At 41.4% G+C, this 18,605-nt stretch overlaps 1 protein-coding gene across 5 annotated transcripts; it reads left to right on the top strand.

Annotated features, from left to right (window-relative positions):
* Positions 1-17: 17 nt before the first annotated feature.
* On the top strand, positions 18-16,895 carry ctu2 (cytosolic thiouridylase subunit 2 homolog (S. pombe)). 5 transcript variants are annotated; one of them, XM_084076547.1, is made up of 17 exons: positions 18-149; positions 1,553-1,638; positions 2,100-2,174; positions 2,814-2,892; positions 3,033-3,092; positions 3,670-3,730; positions 4,460-4,569; positions 4,984-5,237; positions 6,212-6,347; positions 6,473-6,604; positions 7,880-7,971; positions 8,257-8,366; positions 8,716-8,814; positions 11,204-11,285; positions 14,431-14,497; positions 14,686-14,744; positions 15,320-16,895. In XM_084076547.1, exons 2-17 carry the CDS (start codon positions 1,583-1,585, stop codon positions 15,375-15,377), a joined length of 1,530 nt encoding a protein of 509 aa, XP_083932673.1. In that variant the 5' UTR covers positions 18-149; positions 1,553-1,582; the 3' UTR covers positions 15,378-16,895. The 5 variants fall into 5 exon arrangements, with proteins under 5 accessions (XP_083932673.1, XP_083932670.1, XP_083932671.1 ...); XM_084076544.1 differs by having other exon boundaries at positions 11,186-11,285; XM_084076545.1 differs by having other exon boundaries at positions 71-149; positions 1,575-1,638; positions 11,186-11,285.
* The last annotated feature ends 1,710 nt before the right edge of the window (positions 16,896-18,605 follow it).

Below are 18,605 nucleotides of genomic sequence, written 5' to 3'. Positions count from 1 at the left end.
AGATGACACTTGTGTTACGTCATCAAAAAGGGACGCGTATCCACGTTTTGTCTGTAAGCAGCGTTATATTCATAGGTTATATTATATACCTCTGTGGTAAGCAGCTGTAAGCATATCGTCACATATTAATATCGCATCAAATTTAAAAGGTAGGCTGTATTTCACTTTTAGATCAGTGTGATGGATGAGAGTACAGGACACATTACTGGGTGTTTTCAATATCTGATCATCACTTTGTCAAAAGAATCATTACAAATTCGTGTTGTTGTTGATTGTTTCAACAGCGAGGGCGTTATGATGAAGATTGTTGTTGTCAGAAGTCTAAATGTTCTCTTAATACCCTGATGTGTTCACCTCTAGTGGTTTGCTTGGCGAACCAGTAAGCTGCACTTATTAAAGTAAATTCTTGTCCCAGCAGTCTGGAGTACTTAAAGGTAGGGTAAGTGATTTGCTTTGGTTAAAATAAGTGTTAAATAGCTCTATATTCTGATAGTACTCATTGCTATAGAGTGTTTGTTCAGTATTAGGAGTCTCCTTGTCTCTCCAGCTCTTTATTAAACAGAAAATGCATTTTCGTTTCAGTTTCAATTTCATTTCCAATTTTATCCAACCAAGACAGAGAACTCAATCAGGATACAGATTCAACAAGTGAAATTGGAAGTGATGACACTAAGAAATGAGCGGGCAAAATTGGAACTGGAACACTATACAAATTAAGCTTAAAAATGGGTACTTTCTCCTGATTGGCTGAGATTTTGACACCTACCGAAAAATGTATTTTCTGTTTATTAAAGAGCTGGAGAGACAGGGAGACTCCTGTTACTGAACAAACAATCTATAGCAATGATTACTATCAGAATATAGTATTTTAACCTTTTAACAAAATACTTTTTGTTTTAACCAAAAAATATCACTTACCCTACCTTTAACTTACTAACTTAAATTTCCTTTCAAAATACACATTGAGGAAGCAGCGAAAACTGCCAATAAGTTTGCGACATTGCTTGGTCACAGACACACACTGTTTCAGTAGTGCTATATGTGTGTACACTTCTAGGTCCTTACGAATCCATAACACACTTTTGTGTATATGTGTGAGAAAGATTCCACTCCCAATAAGTTTGCGACATTGCTTGGTCACAGACACACACTGTTTCAGTAGTGCTATATGTGTGTACACTTCTAGGTCCTTACGAATCCATAACACACTTTTGTGTATATGTGTGAGAAAGATTCCACTCCTCCACTTAAAGCCCAGTCCACCAATTATTCGCAACGCAAGTTGCAATTGTAACTACTGTACTTGCAGCCATTAGTCCACCATTAGTCCAGACCCCTGCAATTTCTTGCAACTGGTTGCAAGTTGCAACTAGTTGCGTATGTGTAGACTGGCCTTAAGAGGACAGTGATTGCTTGACTACACTCTATTTGGTTTCAGTTTATTGGTAGCTTCTTTACCTTCCAGAAACTAGAGTTTGGGTGGCCAGAAACTACCAGGAAAATGCCACAACAGTGACAGTTTTAATATATTTTGTATCGCTATGTCACTAAGGATTTTCACTAAACTCAGCCAGGTTGCAGAATGTGTGATGTGGATGAAGAATACAATGGTCAGCTGGAAGTACGAGAGGTTCCGCGGTAAGTTTGCACTTCCTCCCCACACATTTGTGTGTCACTGCTGTTGTATCCTACTGGCTCACCTACCAGTGACAGTGAGGAGCCTCCACCGGGAGGACGTAGAGCTTCCGTCCTACTCCTCCTGCCCAACACTCCCTGCTGACGGGTGACGCCCCAGCCCTTAGGATTACATGCTTTAGCTATCACCTCCCCCTAACACGGGCCAATTGTGTTCGCGTAGACACCCGACAAAGCCGGATGCACCCGGATGCACCACTCCATGGTGGTGGGCTTGTTGGTGTCCTTTTATGTTTCAACTGCATTTTTTATTTGCATATTTTATTACAGATTTGTATGTTAAAAACCACAACAATTGCTAAAGCAAAAAAAATGAGAAAAATGCAAACTTTGATGTAGAAAATATAGCGCATATAAGTGGGTCTTCTTGGTTTCTTGATGGCTTACCTTCTGTCTTTTTACAGTGTCGTCAAGATATGCGTCAAATGCAAAGAAAACACAGCAGCTCTGGTTATCAGGGCAGGAGATGCTTTCTGCAGGTAAGACTTTGTGTAAGCAGCTCTGGGGCCTGTACAATGAATGAAGCAAGTCATTGCTGTAAGGCAGAGACCGTGTATCTACATATTTCGTTTTATGTTTTTTCATAAATTAATTCCCTATTTTATACTTACTCGTTAGACAGTCTTTACACACAAATAGTGATATTAGCCGATCTACAAGCTCACAATGCATTGCGATGCAATTCTAAGCTTGTAGATCTGCTATAATTGAAACGTGTCTTCTATACATGCCTAACACAAACACCTAATTGAAAGTGTAGAAGTCTGTCTGTTGGTTTTATAAATATTTAACCAATGAGAAGTTTTAACGAGAGCTTGTGAAGTTGTGACTAAATAATAACTACATTGTATCCATTGGAACAAATTTTCTTTTTTTTCCTCTTCCATTTCCTGAAAAGTATTATAATGGTTTTGGACATACAAAGTTCATCATACCCAGGAATGTAAACAAATGCATGTGGAGTGTGTTATTGACATTTATAAATGCCACAACACAATGAAAGAGCCATTTTATGGGAAACGTTACGTTTGTATTAAACATCACCCATGACAGGAAACGGTACTAACTGCACTCATGATTTTTTGTCTGTGATTCAAAAAACATTTGTATGTTATTAGGGGCTGTTTCAAGGAGTACTTCACACATAAGTTCAGGGCCATGCTTGGCAAGAACAGAATAATTTTCCCTGGAGAGAAGGTAAGTTTCTTGCATTCATATGCTTTAAGTTTTGCCCACAATGAATGATTCCCCCATCAGTTGTGGAATAACTACCAATAACATAGTATTTCCTATCTACTGCAGCTCTGATAGTTTTTTTTTCTCTTCCTGGGTTCTAGGTGCTACTGGCTGTGTCTGGAGGTCCTTCTTCCTGTTCCATGCTTTATCAGGTTCAAGAGGTACAGTATACCTGTCTGTCTACCTGTATTGACATCAACTGAATATGTTCACATAGTCACAGATCACATACTCTCTGTAGGGGTCAATGCATTACTGTTTAGTATCAAAGGTCCTGTAAGTTATTATTATAATCTTTTTCTTGTAAAAACAAAAAGTTTTGTTTAGAAGTCAAAGCTCTATATTCTGATAGTAATCATTGAGTTTTTGTTCAGTAACTGGGGTCTCTCTTCCTCTCCAGCTCTTTAGTACACTAAACAGAAAATACATTTTCAGGTTAGAATCACATTCTTTCCCCTCTCTTCAGGAGGGATACAGGATAAAAAAAAGTGAAATTAGAAGACGTCATTAAACAAAAAAGAATTGGTACACTATCAAATTGAAGCTGATAAATGATCTAAACAGGGTTCTCTCTCCTGATTGGATGAAATTGGGATAAAAGCTCCAATAGACAAATAATTATACTTTTTTTAATGGTGTCATAAACGGTGCTCAGTGCATATTCCAAAAATCATTTAATAAAGAGAGTTCCCACTTCTGAAGAATATGCAATGTTTTGGTTTACTCTTTCTTTTGCAGGGTTTGAGTCTAAATGCTCACAAGAAGTTGAGATTCATACCTGGGATTATCTTTATTGATGGTAATTTGACATTACATACTTTTATATCTTCTGTTTAGCTCTGACTGAATTCAGTCACTTTATATTTAGATGTAGGAGTGTTGTTAAGTGGCAATTATGTGTGTTCATGGTTGGGGTATGTAGCTAACCTGGGATGTCACTGTGGGAACTTATACCAAAGATGGTGGATATGGAATGATATACCGCATTGATTATTTTGCTTTACAAGCAGATCACTATCGAGAGCACAAAACCAGAGACAGTATAACATGCAGACAAAACAGAATGAGTCTGTGAGACCTTTCCACAAAATAAGATCTAAGAAGTTATATTATTTTCTTATTGAAAATTCAGTAGCATTCAGCGACGACAGGTAAACGTTTTTCTGTTAATTTGATTCATTAAATACCATTTGATAAAAAATAAATGTATAGTCTCAGTAACAGATTTTTGTCCATGTCTGACATGCTGTGTTTTGTCTGCAGAGAGGTAAAGGGCTTGATATATAATGTACTTAGTTGCCCGGGGTCCCCCAGGGTTCTATACAGTACTTCATCCACACCTTTTCCCTTCTACACCAAATCTCTTCACCGAAAATAGCTGATCTACAAGCTCATAACACGTTGCGTTGTAATCTTGAATATTGGCTAGTTTTTGAATAAATAATGTACAATGCTACTATAAACATCCATTGGAAATCTGATGTTGCGGAACCTCACATAATCACCTGATCATGAATTATACTTCCAGAGGGTGGTGCTCTTGGGCTGTCTGCAGAGGAGAGAGAGAGGACAGTAGCTGAGTTGCAGGCTGTATTCAAAGCCACTGGCTTCCCTTACCACATTGTACCTATGGAACAGGTCTGCTTCTACCAAACACATTTTCAAAGGTTTTCTTCAAACTTGTGTGTGTGGGGGGCGGGGGGGGTTATTATTCTGTCAAGAGGCGTACCGATATATATAATAATATAGAAATTGCTGCTGTTGTAGAAGTAGTAAAGAAGAGAAACATTTGAAAACGTTAATGAAATGTCTTTAAGCAATGCAATTGTGTGCTTTGGAGAAAAGCGCTATATAAATGCAGTACATTTACCATCATTGTTTGGTCCTGGTGTGCCAGATGGGAGCAGAGCATTAATCCTCTTTCCTCAGGGTTTTCTTGTAATGAAGAGAGAAAGTAAATTGAGAGCCAAATAACCCGTTAATTGACAGTAAACAAATGGGTGCAGAATGGATGGATAGAATCTGACTATTGTCGTATTTTCTCCCTGTCAGGTTTTTAATCTTCCCAGTTCAGTTCTGGAACCAGGTTCCTCTGCCCCAGACCAACCAGCAGACAGCTACAAAGCTGCTGTAGACCACTTCATTAACAGTCATAAGAAGCATGTCAGCCCAGAGAAACAGACTGACCTGTCACGACTCAGCATCCAGGATGGTAGACCTGATGAGTCTAGTACCCTGGCTTTGCAGAGACTGTTCTCCTCAGTGAAGACACTGACAGCCAAAGAAGACCTTCTGCACACACTCAGGTCTCTCTTTCTCTCTCACACACACACACACACACACACACACACACACACACACACACACACACACACACACACACACACACACACACACACACACACACACACACACACACACACACACACACAGAGGCCCAAAACCCATGTTCACCCGTGCTGTCTGATCCACGCAAACACAGACAAGAGGTAAACCTATTGTAGTTTTATTAAACATAATTACTAAGTGCCACCGTCAAAAAATACTCAAATATTACTTTAAAGGGGCAACATTTAATTTATATCGACTTGTTTAATATAATACTTGTGTTGGCTTGTGTTCACTTATTCAACTATGAACAACCGTAATGTAGAATTTCTACCGTTACTAACATAAAATAGCGTGGAAGTACTGTAGCTGCAGGAAGTGAAAATAATTTCAACCTGCATTTACAAACCTCCAGAAAAACTGGTTCAGAAAAACTTGGGGGAAAAACTTTGGATGTGCTTTTAAAAGATTAAGAGACCTCATGGCAGTGTAGGGGAAAAGGGACACAAGCCAGGAGTGTGTCGTGGAATGATTTTTTCTAAAACATGCCATTTCAGTTACATTCATTTTAAACCTTTCATATTGTGCTGATAGCATAAATGACCTGGACATATTCCAGGTTATTTATACTAGAAACACAGTAGAAATGTTAAATATTTTACTGTTAAATCTGCACCATGCAACATTTCTAAAGTGTTTTTAAATCTATTATGTAAATCATGCAATAATCTTATAAGATCAGCCCATTACCCCTGATTAAAATGCTGTAAATCTGCTGCAATGAGCTTCAGTGACCTGGCTGCTACTGACAGTAATGAGAGAGTATCAAAACGGTTACCTCTGGCTGCCACTTGGGGTCGCTAACATACTGTATGCAAAGTGTGAATGGAATATAAGTAGGAAACAAGATGATGTTAAAGAGAAATGTTAATGGCTAATGTTTCCCCTGTAGACGACATCTACTGATCCATACAGCTCGAAGTGAAGGCTACACCAAAATGATGTTAGGAGACAACTGTACCAGACAGGCTGTCAAATTGCTTGCTAGTATAGCATTGGGCAGAGGAGCACAGTTGGGAATGGACACGGTGAGTGATTATTATTATTTTTAAGAAATATATATATTTAATATAATATAAGCGTGATGGGCAACATAAAAGGATGTTAAAATCACAGACTAGAGAGAATTTGTAACATGTCTGTCTGTCAACAGGGTTTCTCAGACCATAGGTACAGTGACACAGTAACAGTGAGGCCGATGAGGGACTATTCAGCTAAAGAAATCTCCTTCTACAATTACATGTTTAATGTTCCCTTCTTTTTTATACCCAGCCTGGACACAAAGGTCAGTCATCTTTTTCCAAATTCAGGTGTCAAAAACTTCCTCTCTGTTTTCCCCTTGTTTGTAATTCCTCTCAGCCAAAAAACTTTTACATGGGTTGTATAACTTTCTACGGGTAAACTTTATTGTCAATGTCAGTGTAAATTTGTTTTTGGCATTTTTGGCAACATGCCAAGTGGCAACCTAAAACGATAACTAATAATTAAAATGCAAACGGGCTAAGTGCTGCATATGTATTGCACATTGCTGTATTACACAAACAAATACCATTAGAGTTCAACAGCTTGATAGACACTGGAACAAACGATAGCTTTCAAGCCGTTTGATTTGCTGTTTGGCACAAGGAGACTTCTCCCTGATGGCAGAGGTTCATATTCAGAGAAGAGGGGATGTTGAGATTCCACAATGATGTTTGTGGATTGTTTTATGACTAACTGTTTGTACAGATTCAGTATGGGCCCATAGTCTTTCTTCCCCATTAACCTCTTACAGTAGCTGTTTTATGCATACTGGCAAGTATTTTTTACTTTGGCACAATTGCCAAACCATGCTGTAATTGAATCTAATCTTGAATCTAATGATGCTCTCTAGGTCAGGATGTGTGTGTTTTCCAGCAAAGAGGGTTGTGTATGTTGACACCTAAGTATTTGCGTATATGAGGACACTTGAATAATTGTCTGGTTCTTGATGACCACCGGCTCATGGTCAGTCACTTGGCTCGGGTCAACGACCATCTCCTGTGTTTTTGGTGACATTTATTATGAACTGGTTGGTGACACACCATTCGTTAAAGTTGCATGGCCATGATTTAAGTCCAAATATTGTGTATCATCATTAATCTGTTGCATCTGTGCTTTGTGATTGAAGAACTGGAAGTAGTGAATCCAATGTAAACAAAACAGGTTCTGCCAATGTACAGTATAGAAAAAACAAGTCTTGTTTGGTGACCAAGTGGCCTTTGCTCCAGTGCCACCATTAGGTCAATATTTCCAATAGCGCACACAGTTTATCAAAATCTACTGTAATGGGCAGATTGCCATGAAACCTAATGATCTCAGCAACCATGAATCCTACCGATTTTGGTAAACGCACCCATGGCCTTTAGCTTTTTTAGAATAGCCGAAGAATAAAATATGGTTTTAATGGTTAAACTGATTTGATTAAATCATTTTGCTGGGTACCACAACCGCACGGAACCCCCTCAATGACATCTCTTGGGGGTCCCCGGACCGCACTTTGAGAAACACAGCTCTAACTGATTTGTGTCTTCCACCAAAGATGCCAGACAAGGCCAGCATCCAGCGTCTTACTGAGAGTTTTGTCACTAAACTTCAGGCAGATTTCCCATCGACTGTCAGCACCATCTACAGGTTTGTACAAACCTTTTGTAGTACTATATGACTGGGATTTGTCATATAGCACAAAACAGTCAGTTTTAAAGGTTTGTGTTTCACGGTATCTCTCATTGCATGCACTATATTCTGGTGCAATAACCGCTATCCAGCTGTTCCTCTCCAGTTCTGGTGCAGATGTTTGCACACACTATGCACATTTTTCCACAAGCACGCACACATGTGCCACACACAAATGGTATATTAAATACAATTTAAAATATTGTACATGTCTGGTGGGGCCTGTGTTTTTGTGTCCTCTAGAACTGGAGATAAACTTCAGACAGTCTGCCCCAATCAGAAATCCCTTGCTGTGGACAGCACCGATAAATGCCTGCTCTGTATGTGCACCTTGGACACTGCTGCTGCTGCTGGTATGTTTTTTGTTGTCACAAAGAAAGAACTAAAAAGCTATCCATCCTAGAACCAAGTTCATTTTATGTACAAGCCACTCCTGGGAGCAGTTGTAATAATAATAATAATAAACTTTATTTGTATAGCACCTTTCATGACATGAAATGCAGCGCAAAGTGCTTTACAGAGCAAGAATACAGTTACAGTTACAACCAAATAAAATAAAAAAAGCAAAAGCATAAAACAACATTAAAATAGGCAGTACAGTGAGGACTATGAGTTCCAAGTAAACGCTGTCCATTGTTTAACTGTCGTTGGCCCCGTCCCTTATCTTTCCTGTCTCTATCCTTTGTCTCTCCAACTCTGCAGATGAGGCCTCAGCTTTCCAGGCTACTCTGATCTCAGAGCAGCTCTCAAAGAAACAAACTTCTGGAGGCTCCAACATTGGAATTCCAACACTGACCACAGGTAGGACCCCTACAACCTCCTACCGCTTACATTTTTGGAATTAGCCCACATCTTCATATGGGCGAAGTCATTTCTGTTCACTAACTCGTAGATGCAGAATTGTTAAAGCAATAGGGCCTTCTACCGAAGATGGCACTCTGACACAACAACTGACACGTAACTGCTGTTGTGCTATTTAGTCGACAGTCTGTGTGTGTGTGTGTGTGTGTGTGTGTGTGTGTGTGTGTGTGTCTGTCTGTCTGTGACTAGCTAATCTCTGACACTCGCTGCACCCATTGGTGTGAAACATTCACTGCCCATAGGCCAAGGAAGGAACCTCTACCCCACATTTCCAAATCGGCCTCATAGTGGAGCTAAAACGGGCACTTCACATTTTGGCCTATAACTTGAACTGTAGGTTGCACAATCACCCCCCCCCCCCTTGCATTCCTTGGATCATGACGTAACTCCAAATATAAGCCCTGGCCATTTGTGCCAGACTAGATTTTCTGCCACTTTTGGCTACTACTCTTTTTTTTTACATTTTTAAACATTTTTATCCCACGATTTTGTAACCCAATTTTTTCACCCAGTGCCAATTGTCTAAGTAATCCTGGGCACTGCACTCCCTCTGCCAACCTAGGGAGAGCTCAGAGCCGAGCTCATGCCTCCTTCAATGCATGAGAGCTAACAAGCCTTCTTATCACCCGACAGGGGGGAGTTTCCCCGGTTAGACGTAGCGCGTGGAAGGAACACGTTATTCCAACCAGTTCCTTTCCCCTCCATCAGACGCCCCGGCTGGCCAGGGGGAGGTAGTATAGTGACCAGGATTACTGCATGTTTTTGTGAGGGTATCTACCCTAGGGAACACGGGGAGAACATGCAAACTCCACACAGAGAGGCCCTTTCGCCAACCCCATCTAGGGTATGGGCACTGATGACGCGGAGGAGAGGACACGCCCCCAGTGCCCACAGCGTCCCCTGAGGGAATGGAACCCAGGACCTTCTAGATGTGAGGCGTCAGCGCTACCGACTGCGCCACCGTGCCCCCCCTACTGCTCTTACACATTTTGTCTAAAACTCCTTTGTCAGATTTTTCATATTCCATTCCGAATGGCTATGACTGACTTCCCAAATTTGCGGGCCCTGGGTAGGCAACTCGGCCTGGCGGACACCTCTGCTCCGAAGAGCAACACTTTTCTAGTTTTTAACATGTAATAATATTAGAAACAAACAATGCAAGACACTTTTTTATTGAGGCAACAACGAAAGTATTTGAGCTAAAAGCCATCATCAGTGTCTGCTTTTCAGCTAAAAGCCGCCATCAGCATAAATAGAAGACTATTGATCTGCTGGTATTCTATTTATTTTGATACTTGTCACAACCGTGTGTGTGTGTGTGTGTGTGTGTGTGTGTGTGTGTGTGTGTGTGTGTGTGTGTGTGTGTGTGTGTGTGTGTGTGTGTGTGTGTGTGTGTGTGTGTGTGCGCATTAACAATAATTATTTGAAAGTCATACATGCAAATTATACTCTTTGGTTCATACTTGGGTTTTGGGAGAGTTGAGAGAAGGGAAACTGTGGTTCTGTGATGGGGATGTGACGAATCAGAAGGCACTAAGAATCCAGGAACAGGTGACTTCAGTAATACATGTAGTTGTGACTGCAGTTTCTTATTTTAATTTTATTTATGCTATATTTTAGTTTTCAGGTCAGGGTAGACTATAGAGACAGACAGGAAACCAAGAGAAAAAAGAATGGCGTGGTATGTGAGACGGGTCGGATTCAAACCAGGGTACTCGGGCTCAAAATGAACGTAATGGTCTGCTCACTAACTGGCTGAGCCTCCAGGTACCACACATGTTTTAGCCTCGGAAACCCAGCCATTTTTTTTGTTACAAAAGAAAAAAGTCTGGGGGAACGATGCAGGAACGCTGGTCTTTGAAGCTTGTTATCTCCTAACCATTCAGAGTGCAGAGGGGCGTCGCTCTAAATTTGGTGACGTCAGCCTGCTCCGTGCACAGACCGGGGGGGGGGGGGGGGAGGCGGGGACATAGATTGGTGAAGCAATCGGAGGACGCGCCTGCTCCGGGCGCCTGGGTTTGGATCCGCCCTTCGAGACCATGGATTGCTCTCGTTCTCTCAGTCTACACATGTTTTGATCTAGTGAATGTTACCTAGGGAAGAACACTAGTTTCAAATGTGCAACTGCAAGTTGCCTGCGTACCTTGCTTTGTATTTTGTGCATAACTAAATGATATTTTTATAAACATTAACAGTTTGTTACATTCAAGGAGCTTCATAGTATTCTTTTTTAATATTTTATTTTAAATGGGTTTGGACCTGCTTGGAATCTTTTTTTGTGGTTTCCTTGTATTCTATCATGTAAATCCAGGCATCTGTGCTCCCTCAGTTCAGTGCTGTTCATCCCAGGAGGAGAAAGGAAGCTGTGGAGGGACAGGAGATGGAAGTGGAAGTTGTTGCTCTTCTGTCAAGTAAATATCCTGAAACTGTATTATCAGTGTGAAATGAGCATAATCTCCTGAAACCATTATAAACTAGAAAAAGTTCTCCTCAGAGCACAGGTCTACGCCAGGTCACTAACAATTCAGGAGTTATGAACAAAGCATGAAGTCATAACGCCAGCATAAGGCTGAAAATGTTGGCATGTTTTCATCAAGCAAGTGCATGCAAACTTTCACAGCAGTCAGACACTGTGTTCATGGTTTTAGGCATTTTGTTCAAAACAGGCCACTCTTGCAAGCTTTAGATGTCAATCTTAGCCAATCAGGATGGACTATAAAAATCTGACAGATCCGTCTTGATCACATGATTATAGACATAATATGTACTGATTTGCAGGACGTTTGGACAAAATGTGTAGAAGTAATATAAAAAGCATTGTTTTGCAAAAATCGGCCTCCTAGTGGCGCTATTACAGGCCGATGTGAAAAATCTGGGGCAGAGGTTGTGCTCTGGCATCCAGGGAGTGTGTGCACAGTTTCACGTCGATCGGGCCAATGGTGCCAGAAATGAGCTGTTCACGGACGGACACAGGGACAGACAGACGGGGGCCGGGGGGCAAAACATAGTCGCCTTCAGCCTGGCGGAGACAATTAGGTTATAGGCTTTCATCAGTGTGTGTGTCTCACACACTGATGAAAGCCACAGACACACACATGTTTAGTTATTCATAACATTACTATGATTATGCCCATATATTTCCAATGCAGTTGTTGGTGAGTGGTGACCAATTGTTGTTATATAGACGCCTTAACAGACGACGTCACACTGATAAGAAACAGTATGCACGCGCAGGTCGGCAACAAAAGCACCCCACCGCTCATTAGATGCAATGGAAAAGTGGTCACAGTCTCACGTGTAAAAATGCATCCCATCAAAGTTTCAGATGCTGTTTTTCTCCCAGTATGGAGGAAGAATGCTTAGGATTTTTACTGTGATCTCTCGCTCTTGAAATATATAATCCTTGGTTTCTGTTGTGTGTAAACAATAATAACAATTCAAAGCAGTTGTCCCCCAAACCCCACCTCCAGTGGCTGTCATAAGAACGGAGGGAGTGCTCTATGATCATGGCACCAGAACCTGCTTGGCTCGCGCAGCTGTAGCCCGTCAAGCCTAATTTATGCTCCGTCCCACGAAGGTGTCGCGTGCAGAGAACGGCCGAGAATAGCAGACCTCCAAGCTCAGAGCGTTCGCATCATAGACTGTAAAAAATAATCACACCCTGTGTGAAGGAAGCGGTGCCTTTGGGGCGGGGCTTAACTCATTTCAGTTCGTCCCTATTGGTGGTCTGAGTCCACTTACCAAATTTGTACTTGGTAGCATGCTGCAAACTGGAATAATGGCTGTTTAAAGCCCAGCCAATGGGCAGACAGAGGGGGCGGGGCTTAAGTAATGACAGTTTGTCCCTATTGGTGGTTTTAGTCCATGTCCAAAATTTGTACTCCGTAGCATGCTGCAAACTGGAGTTATGGCTGTTTAAAGGCCAGCCAATGGGAAGACAGAGGGGGCGGGGCCTGAGCAATTCATGCTCGGCCCGTATTGGTGGTCTAAGTCCACATACCAAATTTGGACTTGGTGGCATGCTGCAAACTGGAGTTGTAGCTGTTTAAAATCCCGTGCTCATCCCGTGCTCATACGGGCGGACGTCTCTGGGGGTCCCTGGACCCCTCTTTGATAACCGGTGGCACGTGTGGCAAATGAGAGGAGAGATGACATAGGCAATCTCCAAGTCCATGTGTGTGTGTGTGTGTGTGTGTGTGTGTGTGTGTGTGTGTGTGTGTGTGTGTGTGTGTGTGTGTGTGTGTGTGTGTGTGTGTGTGCGTGTGTTTGTATGTGTTGCTTCTTTGCCGTGCTCATCCCAGGCTCATACACACGGACACACAGACAGTCTCTGGGGGTCCCTGGACCCCTCTTTGATAACCGGTGGCACGTGTGGCAAATGAGAGGAGAGATGGCATAGGCAATCTCCAAGTCCGTGTGTGTGTGTGTGTGTGTGTGTGTGTGTGTGTGTGCGTGTGCGTGTGTTTGTATGTGTTGCTTCTTTGCCGTGCTCATCCCAGGCTCATACACACGGACACACGGACACACAGACAGACACACAGACACACAGTCAAAGCCACGTATAGAGCGGTTGGCACCTCTAAAAATGAATGGACAAAGCCACTCCCCTGCTTTCTACAGACCGAAAATGAAGCCGATTGTTCCAAGACTGTGGGTCCGCCATCTTTCAATATTGCGTCATATTGCGTCATATCCTGCAGAATGAGACCAGACCATTATTGGTTGGGTAGCTTGTCAATCAAGAGCGGGGGCGGGGAATGAATGCTATTGGTTGTGTAGTTTGTCAATCAAATCATCCCGCCCCTCCTAGAGAATAGCCTACTTTATCGTCAATTTTAAAAATAAATGGGACCATAATTTAGCAAAACGCATATCCTGATGATTGAAAGGAGACTTTAAACTAGCGACTGGAAGCATATAGAATTTATGACAATTTTTATTATGGTAAGAAAATCTAGCCTAAAGTTTGTCAAAAAACCTATTCACTTAAGTTAAAATAAATTCTTTCTGACACCGCAGGTCGGCGCAGGGTAAAACAGCGCCACTCTGGCCATTCATAAGCTTCCGTGTTGGCCTCAACGTAAATATCCAAGACTTGCCCCTTGGTTCGCATCTGCGACGCGGTTGTGAGCTTGTATGTCAGCTGTTCTCTGTGCCTAATACCGTTGCGCGATGAAGTATATATGTCAAGCTAGGGTGCACCCCACTAGCCTACACACAGAGGAGGTTGAATGAAGTGAAACCAGTGTACCCCAAAACAGCAGGTTTGGGGATCTGTTGGGAATTCAATTCAATTCAATTCAATTTTATTAAAGTGTCAAATCACAACAAGTTTTCTCAAGACACTTTACATGGAGAGCAGAGACTAGACAGTTCCACCCTGAGCAAGCAATTTTGCGACAGTGGCAACGAAAAACTCCCCCTTAACTGGAAGAGGGGGGGTGGGGGGCCTTCTGCCTCGACCGTGTCGGGGGGAAAGAATTGATTACATGAAACATGAAAATCACCTGTGCGTCCAGTCTCAATGTTTGTAAACAAATAATTGGTCTATTCCAGGGTCCCACAAACACTGGAGCTGAAGAGCCTGTTGTGTTACAGCTGTCGCCTGACCATCAAAGACATGGTGGGTGAAACACACAGCTTGCATGATGATTAGTGGAATCATTTAAAATATATGTTTGTCACATCTGTCTGTCCTGTAGTCTAATTACCCTCTTATCTATTTTGAACTGTTGTTTTCTCCTCTAATCTATTCTTCATCTAAAAGCCTTGGATAAATTTGAATGTTTCTCTCTTCCCTTCCATTGACAGTCATCAGTGGAGGATCTACCTGACTACATCCTCTCTGAGGGCCAAAAGAGGAAGAACAGGTGAGTGGGACATTTTGTTGTTATTTCCGAATCAGCTCTTTGTATAACTGTAGTGTGTAGTACCGGGTTTCCAGAAGGTGGCATACCCATTTACCCATTTACCCACTGTCTTTGTTTGATTGGCTCGGCAGCAGATGTGAACCCATATGACTTCTTCATATCTGTTTCCGGAAACGGGTATACCACTGGCACATTCTGGAAACCGGGGACTACAGTAATGCACGTAGGCTATTGTCAACATGCAGTCTGCAGTGAATGCTGTTTACTGGACAGTCACATAACTCTGTCCTGATGTTCTTTAGAATTAGGATTGCTTTTAGCCACCAATCAAGTTTGCATATACAAGGACTTACCTTTTGTTTCCAAACATACCCATTTTTGGCCTTTTCTATGAGGGCTCTTCAGCTCTGGAACGACCTGCCTGAGCAGCTTGGTCTTGCTAAATCACAACTTGAAAACATCAAAAGGCCTTTCCATCATTTCAATTTTAAATTTCAATCATGTTTGATTGCCCTGTTTTTAGTTCACGCTGAATTATTTTTTCTGCTTGTGTGCTTGTATGTTTGGTTCTCTAGGTCTGAGATGAGACAGGAGATCAGCGAATTCCTATTGGATGAAGATGATGACAACTAGGACGAGGATAAATCCTTTGGCTTTATGTTGACAGCTGAACATTCAACACTGAGAAATCACTTCCTCTCCTGCAGTCTAACTGAATGTCACCCTCTTCCTTCTGAGATTACATTGACAAAATGTAAATTGCTACCTTAAATATACTTTTTTTTTAAACAACGCTTGTGAAAGGATCGTACGATAAAGTACAGGACCAGCAGGACCAGGCCTATAGGCGCATATGTCTTTTACGCTAAGTTATGGATTCCACCAAGGTTATAAGAAGAACCACTCATAGATCCACCCTGCCTGATTGGCTTCCTGGCAGGCATAGTTTTACTTAGGTTAAGGTTAGATTATGGTTAGGGTCAGGGCGGCATAGTTGCAAAAATGCTAGGATGGAAGAACTGTAAATCACAACGGGTCTAATTTGAATTGTGGTGTGATCCATAAGCAAGCGTCTTTGACTGACTGACTGAGTCACGGAGTGCTGAAGTTCGATGAGTGATGCCGTTACAGCATTGGTTGGCCTAACAGGACTAGCCAATCATAGATCAGTCGTCTCTCCAGGCTATGGCTATACAGTGAGTTGATACTATAGGCTCTGGCTCATGAATTAGTTGGTTGTCAGCCTGTACAGCTTTGTTTAGCCATGGTTAGCTCTCGCTCAATGCTGATCACAACAGAACTTGGAGATAAATAATGTTGACAAGAAAATTGCTGTGAAATACATAAGTCGTGGTTGATGTTGGACATCATGTATTCCATATTCTTTGAGCTGACGGTGGGGAAGTCTGGATGAGTAATGCATGGCAGAACAGATTCAGTTTTGTAGGTCTGCAATATTCAATTCCTCATTGACTAACGTGAATGAACTTGAACCTGCTTTAAGCATATGCTGTAGGTTAAAACCTCACCAGCCAAATGGGTTTGTGTAAATATTCCATGCAAAGCCAGGATCTGGTCATGGCATATTATAACATTAAGCCGGCTATATTAAGCCAGATACATTTCGGATCAATTGCATATTTTACCCCGTTGTGCTCAGTCTGTCATAAACATTGTCCACAACTTGCGACAGTGCCGGCAACGTTTGCCCCAAAACTAATAATTATACTACAGTCTTGAAATAACAGACATGTAGAGTTGCCAAACTAGTAAATTATAAAGCATTATGAATATTATGTAAGAGTGCTTGGAACTATAATTACACAGTTATAAGGTAGATGCATTTTAAATGCATTTAAAAATATGCTGCTAACACATTATAGACATGGGATGCATTGCAAGTATTGCCAAATCCTTTTGCATGGTTTTCCTCATTCCAGATAGCTGTGTAAATCTAATCTTTCATGCCATTACTTTTCAGTTTTCTGTACAATTGACTGTTACTATACTGGAAATCGTCCCTAACTGGGCAAGGGTGTTGCAGGCTTTAACCACCCAAGCTATGTTATTGAATTACTACATAAAGAGCAAAGTATCCAATCTTTGTCACATTATGTATATTTCATATTTCTAATAAAATGTTATAAACGACTGAATTATCATTATTTCATAGGTCTAGCAATGATTATTATCAGAAGAATATAGAGCTTGTGTGCAACAGGGATTGTAACCCGGGGGTCTCATCACAGGCACCTGCATTAACCAGTCGGCCAAAGGTCTAGGGCCACAATGAGACCAGACATATGTTACAGCCAGATAACAGTCAACTCTAGTAAACCGACCAGGTTCTGAAGGGAGTGGGACAAAAAAGGAGACAGAGTAAGAGAAACGAGAAAAAAGTCATGTGTAAGTGTTATAAATTCAATAATCTGGTACATTTTGTCACCAAATGTGTCACAAAACAACAATACAGCTCAGCCTACAATTTGATCATTAAAGAGATATTTCACTTTCAAACATGTTTGGGGTCATGGTGCTAAATAGTGCTAAAAGTGGTTCTTTGAATCGTGATTATGTTCCACTAGACTCCGGTTCTGGCCGCTACGCTACCCTCACACCTACGTGGCACCGCCGATCCAACCAATATGTCTGAGTCTGTGCTCAGGAATGTGTCAAAAACAAAAAAATCTAATGAATGAATTCAAGGCTTCATGGAGTGTGTAATTGATAGAAAATAAGTATTTTTTGGGTGAACTATTCTTTTAAGCGTCTAGTTCAGGGACACTTCGACACATTGTTGAGGCCTGGGATCGAACTTGGGATTTATGGCTTGACAGGCAGGTTCTCTAACCATTCAGCTATGGCCACATCATCAGCAGTGATTATAAGGCAGTTCTACTCTGTAACAGTAAAGGGATGAGGAATGATATAATAAAAGACTGTCTTGCTAATAAAGCGTCATGTCTCTCATTTTGTCTCTCATTTTCTACAATGTATTTGATATTACCTTTATATTATTTAATCGATTATGCATTTCATCCTCTAAATATTGTCCAACAACCTTTATGATAAAGGCGAAAAAAGATAGTAGGCCCGTAGGAGCCAGATTAATCAGATGCCAATGATCCTGTACTGGGATTCGATTCAATGACCTTATGGTCTGAAGTCAGGAGCTCTTCCAACAGAGCTAGTCAGGCACACTTACCTTTGTACATTGACATTACATGAACGTGATGAGTCATTCCACCAAATTAATTAAAGGCATTTGGCTCATGCACTTTACAAGTGGGCTTATTGTCAGCAACAGCCAAGAACACAGGAGTCTATCCCGATTACAGCACTAGACCCCAGGGAGACAGACATATGCTGATTTGCCATTTCCAGGATTTGATTTCCAGGATTTGAGTCTTGAGTCCCAAGACTCAAGACCCAAAAGAGTCTTGAGTCGAACCAATTACTCCCGCGGAGACATCAAATTTCTCTTTTGGGCCTTGAGTCTTGGGACTCAAGGCCCAAAAGAGAAATTTGATGTCTCCGCGGGAGTAATTGGTTCGACTCAAGACCCAAAAGAGAAATTTGATGTCTCCCCGGAATCATACGAGGAAGTAAAATTTATAATAAGCAAGAAAGGAAACATGGCCGCAATAAATGGATCCAGGGATAAAGCTTGGCAAAGTATTGCCGACAAATTAAACGCACAAGTCGTCCAAAAATATATACAATTTATATGCCAGTTCATAAATATATCATTCAGTTAGGCTTAAACATGAGGAATGTATAGTGAATATTGGAATTATCGCCTACTAATCTACAATGCGATAGCCTATTATATGCGCCATGCATCCAACCAATATGTCTGAG

Source organism: Gymnoscopelus microlampas, assembly GCF_963454915.1.
Source record: "Gymnoscopelus microlampas genome assembly, chromosome: 13".
NCBI lineage: Eukaryota > Metazoa > Chordata > Actinopteri > Myctophiformes > Myctophidae > Gymnoscopelus > Gymnoscopelus microlampas.
This window is presented reverse-complemented; position numbering and strand designations above follow the sequence as displayed.